General features: G+C 43.8%; 1 protein-coding gene across 1 annotated transcript; it reads right to left on the minus strand.

Moving 5' to 3' along the window:
- Nucleotides 1-362: 362 nt before the first annotated feature.
- Nucleotides 363-27,833, minus strand: RAB20 (RAB20, member RAS oncogene family). The gene is made up of 2 exons (XM_073556829.1): nt 27,506-27,833; nt 363-1,493 (listed from the first exon to the last, which is right to left on the minus strand). Exons 1-2 carry the CDS (start codon nt 27,678-27,680, stop codon nt 979-981), a joined length of 690 nt encoding a protein of 229 aa, XP_073412930.1. The 5' UTR covers nt 27,681-27,833; the 3' UTR covers nt 363-978.

A 27,833-nucleotide genomic window follows, 5' to 3' on the forward strand; every position in this document is an offset into this window, starting at 1 on the left:
TTATGGCAATTCTAATTGACCAAAAATGGGAAAGGTTTATTCTGAATTCATGTCAGATATTGAGAAAAACATGCATATGTGTCTTTTATATAGTGTATGTAAACCTTCTGGTTTCAACTGTACATACATACATAAATACATACACACGGACATGCGTTCTTGATGACAGCATGATCTAATGTATGCCGTCTGTATTGCCAGTTTGAAGTGGTTTGTGTAGTTGGAAAATATTCGTTACCATGTATCATTAGTGAGCTGCGGATGACCATTTTATTACTTTACTTGTGATCTTATGCAGATCCTGCGCAGCCAACTTTTATTACTTATTATTACTAAAAATAAACTGAACATAAAAATAGAAGTAAGAAAAATCAGAATTTTAATATCAGGTCAGTCATTGATACAGGTTAGTGACAAATCGCATCAACAACGATGGTCAAATTACTTCCCTCCCCCCAACATATTATTCATCATACGTGTATATACATTCATTACATACAGAACAGTCATTGTACATGTATTGCTTGTTTTTTTTGTTGTTTTTTTTTTTAAACACCCATAATGGACATAACTTTCCTGATGGACAATTCATTTTTCAAAATTATTTTGCTCAAATAGAAATAAATGATTAAACGTGAATGATTCTTGAATCAAGTCAGAAATATTTTATGAAGCTGAAAATCAGCTGAATCTTATAAATAAATGTACTAAAAATGTGTGAGCTCCTATGACATGAACACAAACAGAATCTGTGGAGTGATCCTTTGGACTTTATGTGCAATAAATTAACTGCTGAAGGAAGAAATATGGACAGATTTAGTCCAAACTAGTAGGTAGTCGTTTAGTAAGGCGGTTGTTTTTTTTTGTGCAAAAATCTAGTTTTGGGTTTTTATTTTTTTTTTTACTAAGGCAGTATATGAAGGTAAAACAGCTGGGCAGTACGATCATAGTCTTGGAAGAAATGCAAAGACCTAACTTTTAACAGCAGCCGCTTTTAGTCTTTTTCTCGTGATGATTCTGTGTGAGATTGACGGTATCATCCGGTCCACTTGATTTCTTCTTCACAATCAGTGGTATAACCATGTTAAAGACACTATCAAACAGGAAATCAACATTGTGTCCCGTCTTTGCGCTGGTTTCAAAGCACATCTTGTCTGCGGCTGGAGCATGGCTCTCCTCTACCATTTTATACTTGATAATTTTCTTGTACAGAGCAATAGCATCTTCGGTAGAAACCTGTTTGCGAAGCTTAGAAGCACTTCCCTTACGCACCGCTTCTCCCCCAAATTCGCCTCCTTCTTCATGTTCATCAGTGAGGTCGATCTTGTTGCCCACTACAGCGTAGATGCAGTCATCACTGGCTGTGTCCGTCAGGCCCAAGAACCTGTCCTCAAGCTCCACGAGACTCTGCCTGTGACACACGTCATAGGTGAAGATGATCGCGGAGGCCGACCTGCAGTACAAAGAGCCCAAGCCATGGAACTGTTCTCTCCCTAAAAACAGAAAGGAAACACGATAAGTATCTGGAAGACAGTGCAAGAACGTTGTGACCTCTCTCAGTGACGTCACTAGCAGGGTCGGCATTTTCACTCCATGGAAACCATACAGAAAGCTGCTGAACTAGTTTCAAGGGGAGCTCTTTCCTGTGTGTTTGGTGACAAACCTTGAAAAGACCTGTATATGTAGCACATCTGGGTCTACAAGCTGTCGCTAGTGATACTTCTCCATCACTGGAAGGATCCGTACAGTGACAGAACATAAGACTGCATTTATTGGATAGTTATACATTGACATTATCGTTCTGATGCATTTAAAGCAAAATACTGTAATTTTGCAATAAAAAAACCTTTCATTTTGTATATGCAGTTACTATACAGAACTGTGTCTCCAGTGTTACCAAGAAGACTGCAAGATCATCCTGCACAGGTTATGTCTTACACCCCAACAGTCCTCCCCCTTATACCCTTTGCAAAAATAGGAAGAATAAAAGCTATTCAGTCAGATTTTTAGGCAAGATTATTATTAAAGAGAGATGACCATTTTTGCAACCAACACATTTAACTGCAAAAAATGAAGCAATGTTACTACATCAAGGGGTTGTCTCAAACTTGGAAGTCAACCCCTATCCATTGGGTAGGGAATAATGCCCCGAGTGCTGGGGGTTCGAATGCCAGTTTTCCCACCTCTGTCGAGAACTGGTGCTCTATGTAACAAACTGTAAACCACATTCAGTTCTTTACCTCAGTATCTGTAAGCCAAAACCAGGAGTGGGTGATAAATCCAGAAGTGGTGACGAGTATCTATTATACTTTTCCTCTGATTGTCCCACTCCTGATATTAGCTTACAAATACTGGGGTAAAATACTGACCAAATACAGAATGTGACCTTAATGGAATGATGGTCGATCATGTGTACTGCCGCTCCATTCATTTATGGGAGTGTTGAAGACCAGCCGAGTGCAACAATTAGCCATCAGTGGCAGTCGCATTAGGAATGAATACAGCGGCAGTGCACGTGATCCACCACAGCTCCATTTGCTCAGGACTGGTCGGGGTATCCCAGCAGTCAGACCCACTGCGACTGCCATGTTATTTTCGATAGGGGTAACATCCAACCTTGAGAAAAGCCCTGAAAATAAAAATGCTTCATTTTCGCATTTTCAATTCATTGCACGAGTCAACGTCCTTTTATAATTATAGCAATTCATTTTTACAGCGCCAACATATTCCACAGCGCTTCACAATTTTAGAGGGGACTTGTAGACAAAGACATTACAGAGTAAACGTAACTCAGACCAGGAGGAGAGGTAATCACAAGCTTACAGTGTATGAGGGAAAGATAAGTGACAAAACGTTCTTATAGTGTAGGATACTAGAATATACTAAACTAGATGGTGGCCTGATTCTAACGCATCGGGTATTCTAGAATATGTATGCAGTTTATTTTTGAAGATTCAATAATAATGCACCCCCCAATCCTGATATGTATGGTTCCCTCACCCCCAATCCTGATATGCATGCTACCCCTCAACCCCCTATCCTGGTATGCATGGTCCCCTGACCCCCCAATCCTGGAATGCATGGTCTTCTCACCCCCCCATCCTGGTATGCATGGCCCTCTCACCCCCCCTTCCTGGTATGCATGGTCCTCTTACCCCCCTTTCGGGGTATGCATGGTCCCCTCACCCCCCAATCCTGGTATGCATGGTCCCCTCACCCCCCCTTTCTTGGTATGCATGGTCCCCTCACCCCCATTTGCTGGTATGCATAGTCCTCTCACACCTCAATCCTGGTATGTATGCTCACCATCACCCCCTTTCCTGGTATGAATGCCCCCCCCCCCCCAATACTGGTATGCATGGTATCCTCACCCCCTTTTCCTGGTGTGTATGGTCCCCTCACCCCCCCAATACTGGTATGCATGGTATCCTCACCCCCCTTTCCTGGTATGTATGGTCCCCTCACCCCCCCAATACTGGTATGCATGGTATCCTCACCCCCCTTTCCTGGTATGTATGGTCCCCTCACCCCCCCAATACTGGTATGCATGGTATCCTCACCCCCCTTTCCTGGTATGTATGGTCCCCTCACCCCCCCAATACTGGTATGCATGGTATCCTCACCCCCCTTTCCTGGTATGTATGGTCCCCTCACCCCCCCAATTCTGGTATGCATGGTATCCTCACCCCCCCAATCCTGGTATGCATGGTATCCTCACCCCCCCAATCCTGGTATGCATGGTATCCTCACCCCCCCAATCCTGGTATGCATGGTATCCTCACCCCCCTTTCCTGGTATGTATCGTCCCCTCACCCCCCAATACTGGTATGCATGGTCCCCTCACCCCCCTTTCCGTGTAGCCGCGACCAATCAGCGTCGCGGCCCTCTGTCCGCGACCAATCAGCAAAGCGGCCCTGTACAAAAATATTAAAAAAAAAAAAAAAATTATTCTCACCTTCCGACGGCCTCCTGACTTCTTTCCACGTGCCCGGCCTCGCGTTCCCAGTAATGCTTTGCAGCTTAGACCGCTGATGACGTCGGTCGTTCTCGCTCTCGCGAGCGACGTCGGTCTTCTTTCTTGCTCTCGCGAGAGTGACGTCATCAGCGGTCTAAGCCGCAAAGCATTACTGGGAAGGCGAGGCCGGACGCGTGGAAGGAAGACAGGAGGCCGTCGGAAGGCAAGAATAACTTTTTTTATTTTAATTCTCTTTTTTTACAGATTAAGGCCTGCGCCTGCGACCAATCAGCGGCCCGCGATTTCGGTTACAGACAGACACGATAAGGCATATATATATATATATATATATATATATATATATATATATATATATATATATATATATATTGCACACTTTATATTTCTGCATAAAAAAATCATTAGTACATGTGAAAATAAGCAATTTTAATATATCTTATCAGAGAAAACTGCTTCTTTCTCCACCAGGGCCGATCATTCTCAATATTCTCAAATCCAGGGTAAATCTGTATTCAGTGAAGACAGATATTTACATTACTGAGAAAATCGATGGAAATACTTTTATACCCAAAAAATTCTAGGAGGGATACCTTTATTGGCTAACCAGAAAAATTATATTTGCAGGCTTCTTCATCAGGCAAGTTTACCAATGGTTAGCCCATAAAGGCATCACTCCTGGACTAATTTTTTCATTTTGGGCATGAAAATATTTCCAGTCTAATTATTATTGTACATTGAGATAGGAGAGGAGTTACTATTGATAAGATTCTATGCACTGTAAGTGGGAGAAGAGCTCTGCCTTCAGCTCATCTCTCCTCCTCCTAAGGCTAAGTTCTCACATGTACCGGAACTCTCGCGGAAATTATCGCGAGAATTCCGGAATTCCATTCCGCGGGAAAATCGCATTTTAAATTCCTGCGATTTTCCCGCGGAAAAACTAGCATTTTGCAAGCGTATTTAGCTTGCAAAATGCTAGCGTTTTCCAAGCGATCTGTACCATCGCTTGGAGAACTGATTGACAGGTTGGTCACACTCGTCAAACATAGTGTTTGATGAGTGCAACCAACTTTTTACTACTGAGGCCGCCTATGCAGCATCAATAGTAAAAGATAAAATGCAAAAAAAAAAATGGTGTTATTCTTACCTTCCGACGTCCCGCGCAGCCGTTCCCAGTAATCCTTTGCGAAAATGCCCGCGATGACGTCCGTTCTCGCGGGATCGCAATGTCTCGCGGTAATTCGCGATGACGTCGCGTGAATGACCGCGAGACTTCGCGATCCTGCGAGAACGGACGCCATCGCGGGCATTTTCGCAAAGGATTACTGGGAACGAGAGCGTGGAGAGAGGGCAGGACATCGGAAGGTGAGAATAATATTTTTTATTTTAAATTCTATTTTTTACAGGGATATGGTACCCAAAGCCCGGAGGGACAGTCTCCTCTCCTCCAGACCGTGGGTACCATCCGCAAATGTTCTGCTTACTTTCCGCATGGTGTGCACAGCCACATGCGGGAAGTAAGCGGAACAATGCATTCCTATGGGTGTGGGATCGCCGCGATTCCGCAAAATTAATGAGCATGCTGCGGTTTTTATCGCAAAGCGATTCCGCCGCGGTAAAAACCGCAGCATTAGCACAGCATTGCGGAATCCCATAGGAATGCATGGGATGCTTATTTTTCGCGGCAAAAATCGCACAGTTAAAACCGCCGCGGAAACGCGAAAAAAACGCCACGTGTGAACTCAGCCTTAAACTTTTTTGGTTGAAAACAAGTATTTGGCTAACCGCCATCTAATGTGAATGGCCAGCCTTAGCACATTTCATTTGATTTCATCCAGGCAGACATCAATAGTTAAAGGGAACCTGTCACCCCCTCCCCAGGGTTTTTTTTTTTTTTTTTAACTAAAAGAGCCACCTTCAGCAGCACTAAGGGTACTGTTACACTTAGCGATGCACCAGCGATCCCGACAACGATATGGATCGCTGGTACATCGCTAAGTGGTCGCTAGTGAGCTGCCACACAGGCAGATCTCACCAGCGACATCGCAGGGGTCGGGGATCGCTACTTGCCTGTCAGACGAGGCGATCCTGACGTCCTCCCACCCGCGTCCACGCGTCGCTCGTCGGCGCCACATGGCCAACACAAAATGACACGTACACAGGGCTGGCGTTTGGGACAGGCAGATGCCTGGGGCCCCCACCTACAAAGGGGGTCCCCTGCATCTGCAGCCCATTTACAATTATTTAATCTGTCCAATTACTTTTGGACCCTTTAAAAACAGGGTGGCACATGTTAAGGAGCTGAAACTCCTAAACCCTTCATCCAATTTTAATGTGGATACCCTCAAATGAAAGCTGAAAGTCTGAACTTCAACTGCATCTGAATTGTTTTGTTTAAAATTCATTGTGGTAATGTATATAACCAAAATTAGAAAAATGTCTCTGTCCAAATATATATCGACCTAACTGTATATTGTCAACTGCTGCAGCCCCACGGGTTACAAAAAAACACAGTTGCTGATAAAAATCCAAAGAAACTCCGAAGAAACAAGATTGATAGTGATGCGCGTTATTATCAACGCATTTCAAAGTCATCCAAACTTAATTGGGAAAAAAACACTTCCTTTTTTCTGAGACAGAATGGCTTGGAAACACATCGATAATAAACCACATCGCTAACAATCTTATTTCCTGTAATCTTCCTTTGGATTTCAATCAGCAGCGCAGAAAAATGGATAGAACTCGTCCGATTTTTACGGTTGTGTGCACGGGCCATTAAGGTAAGCTTCCAATACATGATTTTGCAGAGTTAAAAAGATCGATGTGTAAGTAATTACCAACCAGCAGTCATTTCCACAGGAAGACCACGCAATGAACGATCTTCTCGGCAGCACAAGTCCTGTATATACAGATGATGTGCTAAACAGAACGGCGCTCTTTGTATAAACCATGATGAAACTGATGTTACCTGATGAACAAGTGTTAGGCTGGGTTCATACTGCGTTCAGGCAGTCCGTTTAACGCTGCCATTAACCCCCATTACCGAGCGCATCACCAACGCATGCCATAGTCGGCATGCGCTAGCGATGTGCCATGATTCTGTGACGGACCCTCGGACGCGGGCTGCAGCATCCGAGGGTCCGTCACCTCTAGCGCAGATGAAGCATCTGCGATCGCATTATGCTATAGTGTTAACGCAGTATGAACCTGGCCTTAAGCTCATTTGTCAAGTGATCGCCAGCCTACCGTGATACGAGTGTTCCCAGAACACTTTACAATAAATGGACTTTTAGAATTTCAATAATAGAGTCCCCAAATCCCATACTGGGGTAAGGCAGAACATGGGCTCAAAACCCTACACTGAATTACAGTACCAGCTGAAAATGCATAATCGGAGATGCTGGGTGTTTAACTTCGTGAAAGGAGCACTGAACCCAAACCCTCAAGTGAGAAATTCACATTTCAGCCTTTATTATAGTTCCAGTCCTGCATACAAAATAAGGACAGCAGTAACAAAGAAGCCATTGCTCAAATATGTCAGTGGGATGTAGAATTTTTATAGCAGTGGGAAGAGCAGGAATGTAGAGCATGTGAGCAGTATAAAGCCTGTCAGTATAACCGCAGCGTACACTTATTTATAGACTATCGGCCACTGCAAGGGCTAATGGTCAGGAATAAACACTCAGCACTGATAATCAGCATTCTACCTACCTACTGACTGTCACCATCTAGCTGAATAATCCCAGGCATGTAGGGGTCCAGCCATCCATAGCTGGCTTGTGGGGATATTAGGAGGAATGGGCCATATCTATACCGGAATGCAAGGAACCTTCATTTACCTACAGGCTACAGGCATGTGCCTATGGGTAGCCGAGAGGGAACACTTCTGATGTTTACTCAAGAAAAATCAGCGAGTTGCGCATTTATACGAGTCTAACATGGCAGACATCCTGGTACTAACTATACTGCTAAAGGGGACTGACATTTAAGAAAATCTATTATTTTACGATGCATGAGATCTTTGATAACGTCTGTTATACGAATAGGGAGCAAATATTCAGTATATTTGAAAGGTTCAAATTTTGGACTCATTCCCGTCACTGCCTATTGTTAAAGCTCTCAACTATTTCTATTAAGTATTAAAATCACACTAAATGCAGAACTCCATCAAGATGGCCATGGGTATTTCTACTTAAACACTATGTAATGTGATCAGTAAGGAACAATGCATGAAAGGTAAGACAAGTAGACACGTCGGCAAGGAAAACAGACACCGTAACCAAGAAAAACATGCTCTGCAAGTATTCAGCATCTGGAATGCATGCCGGCCTCGTGTGCTGGTGTATACCAGTGTCCGGTTCCGTGTAGCCTCCTGCCGAACAGAGGGTGCACAGATACAGCATACAGGTGATGAGTACAAGAGGAAGCCTGCTGCTACTACTGGAGGAAGAAGGGTGGGGGGGCAACTCACAAGGAAGGTCAGGCTCAAAAAGTAATACAAAAAGTAGTAGTCAATAAGTCCCATGGTTCCGAATAACCATTTACATTTTCTGTACACCTTTTAGATAGATTACTCTGAAACACACATTTCCAATTATTTAACCCCCCATTGTAAATAAGATTTATTAGCTCAATTTACAAACTAGGTTATACAATAAACCAAACAAAAACTATGGCAATAGCTCAACACAAATAACATGTGGTTTCTCCAAAATCAACACAAAATGACAAGTACACAGGGCCGGCGTTTGGGACAGGCAGATGCCTGGGGCCCCCACCTACAAAGGGGGTCCCATGCATCTGCAGCCCATTTATCAAGTGCCCAGGTGGTGTACAGCAGTGAATAATGCTGTGCAATGCTCTGAAGTCTTGGAGTGTCTCTCGCAAAGCCCCTTGAGCCCCCCTGTCTCTTTCTCCCTGCAGTCAGGTTAAAAGTTGAGAGTGAGGGGGAGGGGCCGATTACAGCACAGTGACAGCCAGGAAGATGCCTGAAGCCCTGTATGTCTCCTCCTGAGTCCTGAGCATGGCTGCTCCTAGCACTGTCCTGAGAATGGATATGCCTAAGTGACGCCACAGAACCTGGTAAGAGCAGCAATAACAGGTCATAGTGCAGTGATTTACTCACTGTGATCCGGAGCTCTGTGCTGATTGCTGTAGGATCAGGATTCACAGCCACACACAGCAGCGATCAGCATCAGCTCTGACCACAGTCACAATCACTGCTTGTAATGTGACAGGGCGACCTCCTGTCACTACTGTCTGGATGACACAAGACAGGGATATTGTCTGCTGAATCAGGGGATTTATGACCTAGAAATAAATGAATTCCCATGTGAAATAAGGGTAAACCATACATACTGTATATATAGTATTAGTACAGGTGTGCATTTGAATCAGTGTTTTTGGTGCTTTTTTTTTTTTTTTGCTGCCAAAGCCTGCTCTCATGGCAGTAAAAACAATGCTTTCAAAACACCCATTTTTTAGGGTATGTGCAGACGATCCGGAAATACCAGCACTTTGGACGCAGCGGACATGTGCTCCGTCTAAAGTGCTGCCATGTTTTGAATGCAGGTGATTCCATATGTGTTCATCCCATCCACTATGCTGTAACCAGGGCTGTGGAGTCGGTAAGCCACAGTTGCGACTCCGACTCCTGGATTTTATCAGGCTCCGACTCCTTCATAAGTGGCCAATTCATAACAACAAATTTACTGTTGTAAAATATTAAACATCGTGCTTATTCAGTTTCTCACCATCATATAAGTAATCAGACCACTTAGAGCAAAAACTACATTTATTAGAATACAATTAGAATATAGCAAATAACTTTTATAAACTTTAATAAACTGTAAGTAAATATGCAATAAACACTTTTATGCAGTTAATAAGAAGAAATCTATAAATTTGTCCTCAGAAAAAGTATTGCCTCTGTCAGATCCTCCTTCATGGATGCCCTCAAATCTGATCTAATTATTTTGAGAGCAGAGAACAACCTCTCTACACTAACTTGTGTTGGTGGCAAAGCAGTAACCACTCGGGCAACATCTCTGACAATGTCAGGATACAGAGGAATCGCTTGTTGCACTGTTATTTTTGATGAACGGTCAAATTTCTCAATTTCTTTTAGTGCACATGAAAAATTCTGCTGAAATGTACTGGCTGTGTTTCTTGATGGGGATGACTCTTCTTCTATGCGGGAACGCTTTGCACGGTCCTTGTGATCCAAATATTTTTCGAAATTAAATTCTTCATCAGTTGATGATGAGGGTGAAGATGTGGCAGGACGACCAAATTCTTCTTGTTCCTCCTGACTGTTCTGCAACCCTTTCATCCTTACTGCTATTTCAAACAGAGCTTCTTTTCCTTTACTTAGCTGTTGATCATCTAGAAGAATCCGATGCATTGGGTCTACATAAACAGCTGCCAAAAGAATGTTATTTTGTAATAGTAGCTCCTCTCTCCGTTTCATTGATGTAGCAATGCCACTTGCAATTAACCCTCCTCTTTGGGACAGGCGAAACATCAGGTTCTTCCACTCCTTTAAGAAAATACCTGGAGTTAAGTCCTCTGCTTGTAATTTTTTATTCACTGTAAATGGGTGTTCTAGCAATTTTTCCAGCTTAGTCACCTGATTCCACTGACTTTCATTTAGCGTCAGTTGAGGGTTAGCCATGTCTACAAGAAAGGTTTTCAGTTCAACCAAGCGCTGAATCATTAAGTACTGCCCCATCGTATGGCTTGATCAATAATTGCCCCTTTTCCAGCACGTCTCTTCAAAATTGAGTCAACTTTAGGGGTTCTGGCAACAGTAGCCAATTTTCTCACCTTGCCATTCAGTGCAGCAGCATGTCCTTCTTGCAGACTGTCTCTTATAGCCAGCTGTAGCGTATGCACAACACAGCGCATGTGATGAATGAAAGAACATATTGACACAGTTTCAACAAGATCATCTAAACTATCATGTTGCTGTTCATCTGAAGCAACTTCAGTTTGCTCCTCAGTTACAATACTGTGTTCCTCTATTTCAAACATTTCTGTGTCTGTGGACCCAGAATGTTCTTCTAGCTGCTGGTCACCATCATTACTCTCATTCATTAGCTTAATAGTACTTATCATATTTGAAGCATTGTCAGTTACGACAGAAAGAACTTGCTCTTTTTTAAGTTCATAGTCTTGCAGAACCTTTTCCACCAAGACCTGGAGAAACTCACTGGTGTGATGAGCTTTGGTGTCTTTTACTGCCAATGTCTTGGTAACTATTTCATTTTTGTCACAAACAAATCGGACATTGATGGCAAAATAGTTCACTCTGTGACGTGTGCAGGCATCCATTTTAAGAAACAGAAAGCGTCCCTTGAGAGTTTTTTTAAGTTCTTCCTTTTGTTTAAAAGCTTCTTCGATTACTAATTTTCTAATACTCTCTCTCTCCAGAGAAACACCAAGCTTGCGGGCCATTTTCCCATTCAGACACATAAAAGCTGGTCGTGAAAATAATGAAATAGGGACACTATCCTTTACAACAAGCTCTATGATCTGTTTTTTAAATGTATCTAATGTCATTGTCACAGTAACTTTGTCACTGACAAAATATCTTGCAACTGATGGCTGCAAAGTTCTCTGCTCCTTTGTTTGGCTGGAAGAGCTGGGCACTGGTTCATTGGTTTGGATGCAGTCTCTCTCATCCACTGCTTTCAGTACTTCTGGATGAAAGCGCTGTAAATGTCTCTTTAGATTAGAAGCTCTGGTAGGAGCATTTTTATCTTTGCCTGAATATGCACTCATCTTGGCTTCACAGCATTTGTTTTCGTCTGGATCATTTGTCATACACTGACAGACATAATGTTTTCTATCTTGAGTGATGGTGAAATGTTCAAAAACAGCTGATTTAATGTGATGCTTCTTTGACATTCTCAGGTTTTTAATTCTGCATTCACAATCCAAATGACAATTGTTTTTCCTAAAAACAATTGTACAAAATTATTGCCAGGTCGTACAACTGATATAGTGGTCAGTAATACTGTTATTATTCCTCATGTACTCACAGTTAACTGATGCAAAGTTTGTTGAAAGGATAATACTTCTTACAGTCTTCCTCTTCTGAGTAGCAGGCAGCTGTGAGATGCTTGGAAGACGCACACCTAGTATGATCTAGTCTAGAGGAGGAGCTTTACTACTAAGAATTTGCAACACATTTTCACTTTCAGTTTCATACATTGTAAGTAGGGGGGTTGGGGCAGCATGAGGTTAACCAAGTATAAGATTAGATAAGGGCAGTGGAGAACAGTGACACACAAGAAGTAAGAAATGTCTCTATCTCCAGCAGAACTGCTTATCACTGTTGTTCATAGTTTGATAGAACATATATATTTGAGTAACATTTATAAAATTCATATGAAAGTTCAATTATGAAATATTAATACATTTTTTTTTAAAGCTGGAGTCGGAGTCGGTACATTTCTACCGACTCCAACCAAAACTAACTCCGACTCCACAGCCCTGGCTGTAACATAAGGCCGCTGCGGGTTGGATGCTGCGGGTGTACACAGCATCCAGAGTTTACAGAGATTGTGGACACACATACCCTTAGAGCTTTTGCTGTTTTTTTTTGTATAGTATTCATTTTGTCTACAGTACATGTTTAATAAAGTTCGTTTTATTCACCAAAAACACAGCGAAAAACAACGTTGCGACATTTGCAGCTTTTCTAAAACTTTTCATTGCTTTCTAGAGGTGAAAAAAATTGCTGAAAGAAGTGACACGCTGCGGATTTAAAAAACTCTGCAGTTGTGAAATTCAGTCAGGAGAAAATAAAAGGGTGTGCAGGAGATTTCTGAAAATCTCCAGTCTTTGCTTGTTCTGTAAACTTCTTATTTGCAGAAGAAAAAGCTGCAAAAATTCTGCATATGAATGTGGTCAAAAGCTGCTTTTTAAAGTGCCAGCAAAACATATGAGATTTCCGAAATCTCGGCAGGCGCTTGTTTTTTTTCTGACTGAATTTCAGAACTGTAGCGCTTTTTAAATCTGCAGCGTGTCACTTCATCTGTAGAAAGCAATGAAAGAATATAAAAAAAGAAAGCTGCAGATATTGCAATGGCATTTTTCGCTGCAATTTTTTAAGTGGTTTTAGTGAATTAAACTATTAAGTGTCGTTTACACATTCAGTATTTGGTCAGGATTTCACATCAGGACTTGTAATGCAGAAACAGCAGTGGAACAATCAGAGGAAAAGTATAGTAGAAACATGTCACCACTTCTGGATTGCTCACCCTCCTGGTTTTGACTTGTGTATACTGATGTGAAATACTGACCGAATACTCAACGTGTGAACATGGCCTTAAGGCTCCTTTACATTTAGCGATGCACCATCGATCCCGACAACGATACGACCCGGTCAGGATCGCTGGTGCATCGCTAAATGGTCATTAGTGAGCTGCCACACAGGCAGATCTCACAGCGATGCAGCAGCGATCGTTACTTACCTGTCAGACGCTGCGATCCTGACGTCCTCCCGCCTGCATCCACGCGTCGCTCGTCGGCGTCACAGGAAGCCCCAGCAGGAAGCGCCCGACGAGAAATGGAGCTGTGCGATCAGCGATGGACAGCGGGGGAGCCGGTCGGAGGTAAGTATCACACATAGCGATATCGCTGCTGCGTCACCAAATCTGTGATGCTTTAGCGATATTGTTAGCGATATCGCTATGTGTAAAACCCCCTTAAAACATACTGTAGACAAAGCAAACATCCTCATTTTAAAAAAGCTGAAAAAAAGTGCAAAGAACACCAGAAAACAAGCTGAAAAACAGGTGTTTTGAACGCAACATTTTTACTGCTAATAGAACAGGTTATGGCTACTGAAAAAAATGCTTATGAACATAGTCTTACTCTGAAACGCTATGGCTATCTGTGGTGTTACATAGGACTGCAGGTGACATCTACTATATTATCTGTTCTCAGAGATTTATCACTGCTATCTCTGGTGTTACATAGGATGAGGTGACAGTCATATGACTGGTTACGTGAGCCGGGGAGGACTTCTGTTCTGGAGTGTGCTGTGCATAGAGGGAATTGTATGGCGATCGGTACACAGTCCTTTCTGAAATGACCGGTGGGCATGGCGGCTGATTTGCAGTGCGGGAAAACTCCAATCCTGCAGGTGGGAGTGTCAAAATAAAGACTGTCCTGCTGGATCCAGGACAGTTGGGAGCCCTGCTGTGTTATCTGGAGTGTTAAAAAAAAAATTAAGAGGGGGTTGGGGGACAACTCTTTGGGGCTTGGGCCCCCCAATCTTTTCTGACCCTAGCAACGCTCCTGTGTAATGCTAATAGTGGCAGACCCGTCGGCCGATATAAGGCCCCTGAATATGGGGGCCACAGTACCAGCACTGGCTCCAGGCCCCTCTGCCAACTGTTCATGTAATGTAACCTAAATGTGTGATTTTACAATGTTACCATTTGGGGCCCCACTTTAAACTTTTGCCTAGGGCCCCACTTTGTCTAAAACCAGCCTTGCACGTACATGTAAATTATTGTGGAGGCAATTGTGTGGAGAGGGCTCAGGAGTTCTCTCCATACATGTCTGAGGCTGCCTAAATTACACAGTTGGCATTTGGGTCTTAAAGGGGTGCTCCGAAACAAAAATTTTAATTCTAAATGCCTATCTAGACAATATCATAATCTAATCTCTTTTCTAATATACTGTAAAGCTGGAGTCACACATAGCGACTTACCAGCGATCCCGACAACGATATCAACGTGTCAGGATCGCTGGTAAGTCGCTATGTGATCGCTGGTGAGCTGTCAAACAGACAGCTTCACCAGCGATCAGCACAGCGATGCCGAGCGCCCGGCATCGCTGTGTTCGTTAGCGCTGATGCCATATCCCTGTAAAAAAATAGAATTAAAATAAAAAAATATTGTTATTCTCACCTTCAGACGTCCCGCGCAGTCATCCTGCCTCTCTCCACGCTCCTTTGCGAGAATGACCGCGAGAATGTCACGGTCTCGCGGTCATTCGTACAAGGGATCACTGGGACCGGGAGCGTGGAGAGAGGCAGGATGGCTGCGCGGGACGTCGGAAGGTGAGAATAACAATATTTTTTTTATTATTTTTTACAGCTGATCGCTGGTCTCCCGCCTGTCACACGCAGCGATGCGTGCTGGCCAGCGGGAGACCAGCAACTAAAAATATGTCCAGAGGTTTCTTGCAGCGATCAGCGATACCGGCAGGGGGGGCCGGTCGCTGATCGTTGTCACACACAGCGATCTCGCTGGTGAGATCGCTGTTGTGTCACAAAAGTTGCGACTCAGCAGCGATGTCGCTAGTGAGATTGCTATGTGTGACTCCCGCTTAATCGAAAATTTCCCATCCTTCCCATAAACTACTCCATCTGCTTTATTTATATATTTTTTTTTTTACTATCACCTCTTTGACGGCGCTATATTTGAGAATCCCAGTGCAAACAAGTGGTCATAAGAAGGCAGAGGCTGTGGTTACTGCCACAGCCTCTGCCCTGACACAAACCGCGCATTATCAATGATGTCCTTGTCAGGGACTGAGTCAGTGCCTGCTCTACTGAGCATGCATTGATTGTTAAATCAGATTTATGCTGAGCAGATTCTGGTCAGTGCGCTCCCTCGTCAGGTCTGATCAGTACAGTGAAAGTAGTAAGTATTTGATCCCTTGCTGATTTTGTAAGTTTGCCCACTGACAAAGGCATGAACAGTCTATAAATTTTAAGGGTAGGTTACACTTTAACATTGAGAGAGAGAATATAAAAAATAAAATCCAAAAAGTCACACTGCATAAATGATATAAATTTATTTGCATTTTTGCAGTGAGAAATAAGCATTTGATCCCTCTGGCAAACAAGACTTAATACTTGATGGCAAAACCCTTGTTGGCAAGCACAGCAGTCAGACTTTTTTGTAGTTGATGATGAGGTTTGCGCACATGTCAGGAGGAATTTTGGTCCACATCTCTTTGCAGATCATCTCTAAACCATTAAGATTTTGAGGCTGTCGCTTGGCAACTCGGAGCTTCAACTCCCTCCATAGGTTTTCTATGGGATTAAGGTCTGGAGACTGGCGAGGCCACTCCATGATCTTAATGTGCTTCTTTTTGAGCCACTCCTTTGTTGCCTTGGCTGTTTGTTTTGGTTCATTGTGTTGCTGGAAGACCCAGCTACAACCCAGTTTTAATGTCCTAGTGGAGAGAAAGAGGTTGTCACTCAGGATTTTACGGTGCATGGCTCCATCCAAACTCCCACTGATGCAGTGAAGTAGTTCTGTGCCCTTAGCAGAAAAACACCCCCAAAACAATGTTTCCACCTCCATGCTTGACAGCGGAGATGGTGTTCTCTGGGTCATAGGCAGCATTTCTCTTTCTCCAAACACGACGAGATGAGTTAATGCCAAAGACCTCAATTTTTGTCTCATCTGACCACAGCACCTTCTCCCAATCACTCCTTCTCACCCAGCGTCTTACTTATGGTTTTGTAGCCCATTCCAGCTTTGTGCAGTTCCATGATCTTGTCCCGGACATCCTTATAAAGCTCTTTGGTCTTGCCCATGTTGTAGAGGTTAGAGTCTGACTGATTAATTGAGTCTGTGGACAGGAGTCTTTTATAAAGGTGACTATGTAAGACAGCTGTCTTTAATGCAGGTAACAAGTTGATTAGGAGCGTCTAACTGCTCTGTAGGAGACAGAACTCAATGGTTGGTAGGGGGATCAAATGCTTATTTCTCACTGCAAAATGCAAATAAATTTATATAATGTGCTTTTCTGGATGTTATTTTTGATATTCTATCTTTCAATGTTAAAATTAACGTACCCTTAAAATTATAGACTGTTCATGTCTTTGTCAGTGGGCAAACTTACAAAATCAGAGTAAATAGTAAATTAATTGTCAAATCTCATTGGACCCAATATTCTGCAAACCCTGTCTTATGAGGAAAGGTTGCAGGATTTGGGATTGTTTAGTTTGCAAAAGAGAAGACTGAGAGGAGACTTAATAGCTGTCTACAAATATCTAAAGGGCTGTCACATTGTAGAAGGATCAACTTTATTCTCATTTGCACAAGGAAAGACTAGAAGCAATGGGATGAGACACATTAGATATTAGAAAAAACTTTTTGACAGTTAGAGTGATCAATGAGTGGAACAGGCTGCCACGAGAAGTGGTGAGTTCTCCTTCAATGGAAGTCTTCAAACAGAGGCTGGACAGATATCTGACTGGGATGATTTAGCGAATCCTGCTTTGAGCCGAGGGTTGGACAAGATGGCCCAGGAGGTCCCTTCCAACTCTACGATTCTATGATTCACAAAGTGTTCACCACTGCAAGATAGTAGATTAAAGGCTGTGTGTGCGCCCATTGAGTATTTGCTTGCAGAATTTTCTGCACGGTTTCTGCATCTCTTGGCAGGAAGATGGATACAGCAAAAACACGCATTTTTTGTAAGTGTTTTTGTACAGCAATGAAGGCTTTTTTAGAGCTAATTAAAGATATTTTAAAAAAGTTTTGTGATGTAATTTCTTGATTCAACACCACCTTTTTCAATCTGCTACAGTAGTATCAGGGTAATGGGATTAGCGCTTAGTGTCAGCAGCTGTTATTGACACCTAGTTCTAGGCTTAAGGCCCCTTTACATTTAGCGATGCACCAGCGATCCGACCCGGTCAGGATCGCTGGTGCATCGCTAAATGATCGCTAGTGAGCTGTCACACAGGCAGACCTCACAGTGATGCAGCAGCGATGCAGCGCACGATACTCACCTTTCACACACAGCGATCCCGACGTCCTCCCGCCCGCGTCGCTCGTCGTCACAGAAGGAAGCCCCAGCAGGAAGCTGACGACGAGAAATGGAGCCGGACATTCTCGCGCGATCAGTGATGGACAGCGGGGGAGCTGGTCGGAGGTATCACACATAGCGATATCGCTTTAACATCACAAAATCGGTGACGAATGAAAAGGTCACAACCATGCTAGGGTTTTAATTACATCCAATCACATTTGGTTCCAACCTTCCTATAAATATAGGCTTTACCAAGTTATTAGCCAGAGGTAAGTGTTCACACTAGGCAGTTAGGTCAGGGACCCATTCGATAAGATTACCTTGACGTTGGTGAATGGGCTCACATTTTTTGGCCAAATTTTGTGCTAAGCATCTCATCTGTTTTTCCTAAATTTCAAAAGCCATTATGCTATTCACACTTCATGTATTTCATATTGTCATGCCTTAATGCAATTGAATGCAACCATTTCCTCATTTTGATCTGTAACAAGCTGTTTTTTGGTATGAACTTGTTCAGACTAGTTCTTGATGTGCCGTCAGTTTTCTGTTATTAGTAATTAAAAGGTGTCAGCACGACACCCTCATTATTAAGCCGATAAGTAAACACAAACACACATTGTCACCAGCCTATGTAGGAGCATTACAGAACTGTAGGCTGTAACCTGACAGCGACTGTTAATTTTAACCCCTTCATGACATTCGCCGTACTAGTACGGCGCATGTCGTGTCTCCCCCTTTGATGTGGGCTCAGCGCCGGAGCCCACATCTTTTCCAGCATGTCAGTGACCGGAACGACCGCTGGTGGAATTGCGATCCACTAGCGGCATTTAACGCGCACTTCCAGTAAGCGTGCCAAAAATCTCACTCATTGGTGACCCAGTCACGTGATTGCGGGTCACCAATGGGTCGGTATGACAACCAGAGGTCTCCTGGAGACCTCTATGGTTGTCACTGCCGGATTGCTATGAGCAAGTGAGCATTTCTGCTACATACCGGCGATCTGATCATCGCCTGTATGTAGCAGAGTAGATCGAGTTATGGCAGCTTCTAGTCTCCCATGGAGACTAATGAAGCATGCAAAAAGTAAAAAAAAAAAAAAAAAAAAAGTTTTTAAAAATATTAAAAAAAAAAAAAATGATAAAAGTTCAGTTATAAAAACTTAATTCCAGCTCACCCAGTTGCTCTATGCTCATCCACCTGGGGTTCAGACATCGGCCTCGCCCTGGCCTCACATCAATGATAATAGAAAAAATTGAAGTCCGGCTCAACAGGACTGGATTTTCCTTTTCTTTTTCAAAAGAAATTATAACGCATACAAAAGAACATTTTCATGGTCGACATAACCCAGTCAACCCGTTTCGACTGCACTAAGCAATCTTACTCATGGCTCATAGTGCAATCAAAGCGCGTCGACTGGGTCATGTCGACCATGAAAATTCTCTTTTGTATGCACTATAATTTCTTTAGAAAAATAAGAGGAAAATCCAGTCCTGTTGAGCCAAACGCCAATTTTTTCTATTATAAAAAGTTCAAGTCAGCCCCCTTTCGCAGCACCATTCAAAATAAAATAAAGTCAAACTTGCACATATTTGGTATCCCCGCGCTCAGAATCGTCCAATCAATATAAAAATAGAATTAACCCAATCACCAAATGGCTTAACAAGAAAAAGAAAACGTAAAAAACACTTGAATTACGTTTTTTGTTCACTGCAACACAGCATTAAAATGCAATAAAGGGCGATCAAAAGATCTTATCAGCACCAAAATGGTATCACTAAAAATGTCAGCTCAGCACGCAAAAATTAAGCCCTCACTCAACCAGAGATCATGAAAAATAACAGATAACAGAGTGGGAAACACCATAGGAAGCCGGTAAAACAAAAAAATTGAGCAAATCAGCAAACATTTTTATAGATGTGTTTTTGTTGTGGATTTGACTGATTCAATTTAAGTCAATGAGTGAAAAATGCTTCAGAAACTCAGAAAGAATTGACATGGTGCAGAAAAAAAAAAAAAAAAAAAAAAACACACTGCAAATACTTAAGGAAATTTACTGATCATGTGCACAACACTTTAGGATTGTCATTGAATTAGCTTGCGAAAGGATTCCATAGGGTTTTAGGCCCATTTCCGTGCAGAAAAACAGCAGTGAAAACACATAAAAATGTACTGTGTGCACATAGCTTAAAAGGGAAGGGATAAGGTGAAAAGATGTAATTAAAAAAAAAAAAACCCACACTACTTGATAAATTACGTAAACGTCATTACAGCGAAAAAGGAACCGGAATGATGTTTACCAGGCGCTCGTTAGTTATATTTTGTGATCTGCTCATATAGGGCAGAGCAAAATGCACCTGCAATAGCCAATGATGCTAATGAGCAAGCAAGAGATCTCTTTCGGCTGTGTGGATGACGCTGGACATGTAAAAGAGAAATGCATTTACATAGAGTGTGGAAGAAAATAAAAAAGGTATTTTTGGTGGTAAACGGGGAATTAGGGAACGATCAACACATTTAAGTAATCCAGTTCAGGTGCTCAAAAAAGTGGTGGCATTGGTTCACACACGAAAAAAAAAAAAAAAATTGGCGACAGGTTCCCCTTAACCAGAGTCTGTTTTCACCTTCATAACCAGCCAGACCAAATTTTACAATTCTGATAAATGTCACTTTATGAGGTAATAACTCTGGAACGCTTCAACGGATCCCACTGATTCTGAGAATGTTTTTTTGTGACATGGTACTTCATGATAGTGCTAAAATTTGTTCTATATGATTTGTGTTTGTTTGTGAAAACATGGGAAATGTGGCGAAAATGTACCAATTTTCAAACTTAATTTTTAAGCCCGTAGACCAGCGTGATATCACACAAAATCGTTATTAAATGACATCTACCAAATGTCTTTACATCTGCCTCTTTTTTTTTTTAAAGGGAACCTGTCGCCTCATTTTTCACATATAAGGTGTGGACACCGCCATTAGGGGTTTATCTACAGCATTCTGTAATGCTGTAGATAAGCCCCCGATGTAACCTGAAAGATAAGAAAAACAAGTTAAGCCCCCATCACACTAAGGCCTCTTTCACACTTCCGTTTTTGACAATCAGTCAAGATCCGCCAATTTTGAAAAAAAACGGATCCGCTATTTTTCTTTGCGGATCCGTTTTTTTCCCCATTGACGGATCCTGACTGATTGCCGTCCGTTGCATCCATTTTTTTGAGGATCCGCCAAAATCTTAGTGTCCGTCAACATCCTCAAAGATTTCCAAACGGAGCTTGCAACGTTTTTTTTGCCGGCGGATCCTCCAGACACTGACTTAACCCCAAAATCTGTCTAGGTGCCGGACAAAAAAAATATTCATTCTCTCTCTCTCTGCCAGCGATTCCTTTAAATTTCCTCATTTTCAGGATCCGTCTAAAAACGGATCCTGTGCCATCCGTTCACATCAGTTGAGAACGGATCCGCTTGTCTGCTTTTTTGGCGGATTATAACTGATGCAAATAACTGAAGTGTGAAAGAGGCCTAAGCGAGATCGCTGCTAAGTCACAAGTTTTGTCACGCGCCAGCGATCTCGCTGTGTGTGACACATATCAGCGACCGAACCCCCCCCCCCCCATTCTGTAATGCTGTAGATAAGCCTCCGATGTAACCAGAAAGAGAAGAAAAACACGTTATATTATACTCACCGAGGTGGGCGGTCCGGTCCGGCGCCTCCCTTCTTCATACGATGCAGTCTTCTTCTCCCGTTCCGAAATGGCTCTGGCGCATTGCTCTGCCCTGTTGAGGGTAAAGCAGAGTCCTGCAGTGCGCAGGCGTCGGGAGAGGTCTGGCGCCTGCGCACTACAGAATTCTGTAACGCGTTTTTCTTCTCTTTCAGGTTACATCGGAGGCTTATCTACAGCATTACAGAATGCTGTGGATAAGCCCCCGATGTCTATGCCGGCAGCTAATGGAAAAAAAGGGTGACAGATTCCCTTTAAGCTCAGCAGCAGAAGCCAGAGATTCAGCCTCAGATTTCTTCCATAGCTTCCAGTGCAGCATGTGGGATTTTTAAACCCCCTTACTGTACTGTCACATGTCAGAAATTGCTGCAGAACTTCCTGTGACACCTAGAAAGCAGAATGGAGCATGATGAAATTCATGTGTTTGCTGCCAAAACAGCTCCATTCAGCAGAAATATTAGTAAGATGAATAGGCCTAAAGATTCATATATAAATAGCAGAGGAGGAAAATACCCTCCAGGGTTACGGAGCAACTATTCTGCATCTGAGTACCCACAACAGATGGCGTCCAGCTGTCCAGGAGGCACGTACCCGGGCAGCGCAGCGTCAGTATTGCTGTTCATGCAAGTCTAATTTTTGATAAGCGATATCAAGAACTACAAGACTCAGCATCACAGGAAAATTAGCATGTCTAACTTCTACTAGTGATTGACCGTTCTAAAACCCTACTGGTGAGACATGGATTCCCATTGCCATCATACGGCGTCTTCAAGAAAACAATCTCATTTACACATTTCCCGAAAAGCCCCGAACGCACATTTCTTAATCAGTCATGATAACCATAAAAGCAAGTGATGATTTTGCATCCCACCAAAGAGGAGCTGACTTGACTTGGCTACTTCTGCATTTGGGTTGCACAATAAATGGAAATTTTGACATGTGATAACGCTTTATAGAGCAAAAGGCATTGTATGCAGCTGTACTGTCTCATGGTGGAGCAGGTAAGGTACAAGTGGAATAGACAAGTATTGACATCTAGAACGACACAAAGCCTGCACCAGGAGATCACTTCAGGCAACGTCTGTGCAGTACGGGGTGGGGGACTTGTTATTTGCATTCATCAGCAGCTAATCTGCAAGCAGGAGGTGAAACATTCACCAAGTCTAGAACTAAAAAATAACATTCGGAAAGCTGGATTACTAATATTGTTGGCACACAAGTGTAGGTTTAGGAGTTGCACCTAAAACGGATTCCATGGAAAAGCTGATCATTGCACATCAATGTGCTAGTTCACATTTTTATTTTTTATTTTTTTGTACAAACAGAGCAATGGTCTGAATCTTAAAAAAAAAACAAACAAAAACAAAGCAGGACGCACGGCTTTGATTCGGATCACATGCAGGTTAGCATCCAACTGTCGTGCGATTGTTTTATTGATCCATTACAGTTATTAACATTGAAAACTGCATTTGGCTGTTATTACCGACATGTAAAATCTGGACCAAGACCTCGATTCATCAGGACTAGAGTTTTGCACACATTTCTGGTTGAAGATGAGAATGAGAAAGATGTAAAATTCACTAAAAAGTTTGCTCCTCCTAATAAATGTGGCATATCTTTTAGCTGCCGTGTGACACAGCAAGAAATGAAATACATTGACCGACTATATTTTTACTGTAATTTATGCCAATTTTGCGGTGAAAACCATGCGTTTTTGCGACAATGCCCCCCACCAGCTAAGCTCCATACTCTCCCACCCTTTCCTATGTTGGCGCAGCTGGCATAGACCAATATAAAAACGGCAAAAGACACCAAATGTTTCGATTGTTGGACAAAAAAAAAATTGACATTGTTACTCCTTTTATCTCAAAATGTTTGGGAAAATTTTTCGATGACTGAGGCCAATGTGCTTTATTGCAGCACAATTAAAAATGGATTAAAGGGGATCTGTCACCCTTTTTTTCCCCTATTAGCTGCCGGCATAGACATCGGGGGCTTATCTACAGCATTCTGTAATGCTGTAGATAAGCCTCCGATGTAACCTGAAAGAGAAGAAAAACACGTTATATTATACTCACCGGGGTGGGCGGTGCGGTCCGGCGCCTCCCTTCTTCATGCAATGACGTCCTCTTCTCCCGTCCTGAAATGGCTCCAGCGCAGGCGTATTGCTCTGTCCTGTTGAGGGCAGAGCAGAATTCTGCAGTGCGCAGGCGCCAGACCTCTCCCGACGCCTGCACACTGCAAGACTCTGCTCTGCCCTCAATAGGGCAGAGCAGTGCGCCTGCGCCATTACAGGACGGGAGAAGAGGACGTCATCGCATGAAGGGAGGCGCCGGATGGGACGGCGACACCCATCGGACCGGACCGCCCACCTCGGTGAGTATAATATAACGTGTTTTTCTTCTCTTTCAGGTTACATCGGAGGCTTATCTACAGCATTACGGAAAGGTTACTTTTTCGGGCAGTAGAGCGTAACTAACATCATACAATGCGCTCATTGTAAACAGGCTACCAGTCACCTGTTGAACAAACAAAGCTTGCTCATGTAAAGATTTCTAGGCTTACTTTGAACGCTGACAAAAACTATGATTTCTATGAAAACAGGACTCGTGCTGCCGAGAAGACTGATACTCTGTGCACACAGAACGCTCCTATTACCAATCATTCTGTGCACATGGAAGCGCGGATAGCCCATCTAAATGAGTTATTTAATGATTGCCCATTAGCTTATATGCAGCCAATAGTTTTAATGGCCATAAGTCAATAATTTAAAAGCACTCTTAGTGGAGCAGACACTAATAAATAAATAAAATGATAATATTACTATTCTTAATATTTATTTATATCCAACATTACTGATTAGTGGAACATATGGCCATGTGCACACGGTGTGGATTTGGCACTGCGGATCCGCAGCAGAACTGCATGTGATGTACAGTAGCATTAAAGGCCATGTAAAACAAAATCTGCTGTGCACATGCTGCGTTTTTTTCTGTGCGGATTTGGTGCAGAATGAAAAATGTAGAATGTCGCTTCTTTTGTGCGGTTTTGCTGCAGTTTTCCACCTGCTCCATTCTAGAAATCTGCAGGTGGAAAACCGCACAAAACATGCAGTAAAACCGCACAAAAAATGCACTAAATCCGCAGGTAAAATGCAGGCCATTTGACCTGCGGATTTAGTAAATTCTGCGCGGAAAATTCCAAAGCAGAATACGCACCGTGTGCACATAGCCTATAACAGGCTATTCAAGCAGGAAACTAGAAAAAAATGGCAATCACCAAATTCTTGCAAAAATAAGTTTCTTCAATCCCTAAGGGTATGTGCACACATTGCGGATTGTGCTGCGGATTTTTCTGCAAGGATTTTGCTAAATCCGCAGGTAAAATTACCTCCGTTTTACCTGCGGATTTAGTGCAGATCTCCTGCAGATTTGGTGCGGATTTCGCCTGAGTTTTTACACCTGTGGATTCTTATAATGGAGCAGGTGTAAACTGCTGCAGAATCCGCACAAAGAATTGACATGCTGCGGAAATGAACCTGCAGCGTTTCTGCTGCGGATTTTTCCGCAGCATGTGCACAGCGTTTTTTATTTTACATAGGTTATAATGGTACTGTACAACGCAGGAGAATCTGCTGCGGATCCGCAGGGCCAAATCCGCTGTGGATCCGCAGCAGAATCCGCAGCGTGCACAGACCCTTAGGCTCGAAGGCTTAGGCTGAGTTCACACGTGGCGTTTTTTTCGCGCTTCCGCGGCGGTTTTAACCGCGCGATTTTGCCGCGAAAAATAAGCATCCCATGCATTCCTATGGGATTCCGCAATGCTGTGCTAACGCAGCATGCTCATTAATTTTGCGGAATCGCGGCGATCCCGCACCCATAGGAATGCATTGTTCCGCTTACTTTCCACATGTGGCTGTGCCCACCATGCGAAAAGTAAGCAGAACAATTGCGGTCCGGAGGAGAGGAGACTGTCCTCCGGGCTTTGGGTACCATATCCCTGTAAAAAATAGAATTTAAAATAAAAAATATTGTTATTCTCACCTTCCGACATCCCGCGCAGCCTTCCCGCCTCTCTCCACGCTCCCGGTACTCCTTTGCGAAAATGCCCGCGATGACGTCTGTTCTCGCGGTCATTCGCGTGACGTCATCACGAATTACCGCGAGAACGTACGTCATCGCGGGCATTTTCGCAAAGGATTACTGGGAACAGGAGCGTGGAGAGAGGCGGGAAGGCTGCGCGGGACGTCGGAAGGTAAGAATAGCACCATTTTTTATCTTTTTTTATTATTTTTTACATTTTATCTTTTACTACTGATGCGGCATAGGCGGCCTCAGTAGTAAAAAGTTGGTCACACTTGTCAAACACTATGTTTGACGAGTGTGACCAACCTGTCAATCAGTTCTCCAAGTGATGCGCCAGATCGCTTGGAAAACGCTAGCATTTTGCAAGCTAATTACGCTTGCAAAATGCTAGTTTTTCCGTGGGAATTTAAAATGCGATTTTCCCGCGGAATTGAATTCCTGAACTCTTGCGGTAATTTCCACGAGAGTTCCGCTACGTGTGAACCCAGCCTTAGGATACAGGCAGGGAGATTGGACGGCGTGCACACTGTCCCTGCCAGTTGGCATGTTTGTATCCCTAAGCCTTCGAGCCTAGGGATTGAAGAAACTTATCAAGAATTTGGCTAGTGCCATTTTTCTAGTTTCTTACTTGAATGTCTCCAATGTGTCACACATCGGTGGGGGGTGTCACAGCATTGTGTTCTCAATTGAATAGAACAATGGTACAACACCCTCCTCCACTGCTGCCACATTGAAGAGTCTCCTGAGGAAGGTTCAAGGAGGGATTGCTAATGGCTACATCATGCCATGGGGTATTGTTTGGAGGCTCCCAGTCACAATGGCTAGAGATAATGGCTGGGGGAAAGTCACTGATAGAGTCACATATTGTATTCTTGGTAGGTCTTTACAAATACCTGTTGATGATTAAAGCTATGTCCACATGTCCTGTAATCAGTTAGGACTCAGCAGTAATCTGGTAACAAAAATGTTGTGCTGCTAAAAAAAAAACAAAACACCGATTTCACCTGGATCCATTTTAACATTGAAGTCTATGGAAACCGGATCAGTTAACTAGCCATCTGTTTTGTTTCAACTGAAACTGATCCAGTAAGCAGAGAACGGATGGTTATCAAATGAAAGAAAAACCGATGGCTACCGGGATCACCTGATCACTTCCCATAGAGGAGAATGTTCAAAAACGGATCCTGCAGAAAATCAGGTTTTTTTGCTGGACAAAAAAGTTGTGTCTGTGCAATGTTTGTTGCTGTTGGATCCGTTCTTCTAATTACTGGAAGGTCTAGGACCACCCAACGGGAGGAATGTTATGGGGGGACTCGGGTTTTATGTTCTATTTTGTATTGTTCTAAGGCTGGGAGGGGACGGCCGTCACTTAGGCCTCATTCACACGTCAACATGCACATGAAACAATGGTGCCATCAGGGTCAGGTCCGCATCAGTGCTTCTCCTGGATGCATAGATAAATATGAAAGCTTCTTCTAGCCTTTGCCATCACACACAGACGCTAGATGGGAGTCTATGGCTCAGTGAGAAAAATCAGGGACAAGACCCGGCTGCTCCAGGTGACAGGAAGCAGAGAAAACGGATGGTAAAAGCGGGGCCCAGCCGTGAGAACGAGGGCCGACATGGCCTGCACTGGGGGACTGCACTGGGGGGGCCTGCACTGGGGGGGCCTGCACTGGGGGGGGCCTGCACTGGGGGGGGGACTGCACTGGGGGGGGGACTGCACTGGGGGACTGCACTGGGGGGACCTGCACTGGGGGGGCCTGCACTGGGGGGGCCTGCACTGGGGGGGCCTGCACTGGGGGGGCCTGCACTGGGGGGGCCTGCACTGGGGGGGCCTGCACTGGGGGGGCCTGCACTGGGGGGGCCTGCACTGGGGGGGCCTGCACTGGGGGGGCCTGCACTGGGGGGGCCTGCACTGGGGGGCGCCGCGTTACCTGCTGTGTCCCAGATGGAGATGTTGTAGGGGCCCCACTGCTTCAGGTAGAAGGCTCCCCCGACCGTGCTGACCGTGTCCGCGAACCTCCGCTCCATGTAGCGGTGCAGCAGGGACGTCTTGCCCACGTTCATGTCCCCCAGCAGCACCACCTTCACGTCCGGCTTCTTCATCATGATGGAGGCGCCCTAGTGCGCGGCCCGTGGCGAGCCGGGGTGGCGGGGCGGCCGGCAGCACATAGTGGGGTCCGCGCTCCCCTCACACTTGTGCAAAACTTCAGAAGCTGGGAAGTTCAGGAAGTTGTTTGGCTCATGCCTCCCCGCGCCACG

This window comes from Dendrobates tinctorius, unplaced genomic scaffold (genome assembly GCF_039654945.1).
Source record: "Dendrobates tinctorius isolate UK_male_01 unplaced genomic scaffold, ASM3965494v1 ptg000240l, whole genome shotgun sequence".
NCBI classification, from domain to species: Eukaryota; Metazoa; Chordata; class Amphibia; order Anura; family Dendrobatidae; genus Dendrobates; species Dendrobates tinctorius.

What these genes read in the sequence shown, in the direction of transcription:
- RAB20 (XM_073556829.1), bottom strand. Translation starts at nt 27,680, where the DNA reads ATGATGAAGAAGCCGGACGTGAAGGTGGTGCTGCTGGGGGACATGAAC. An exon ending in CTCCATCTGGGACACAGCAG is followed by an intron (nt 1,494 to 27,505) that starts GTAACGCGGCGC and finishes TTCTGTTTTTAG; the next exon opens with GGAGAGAACAGTTCCATGGC.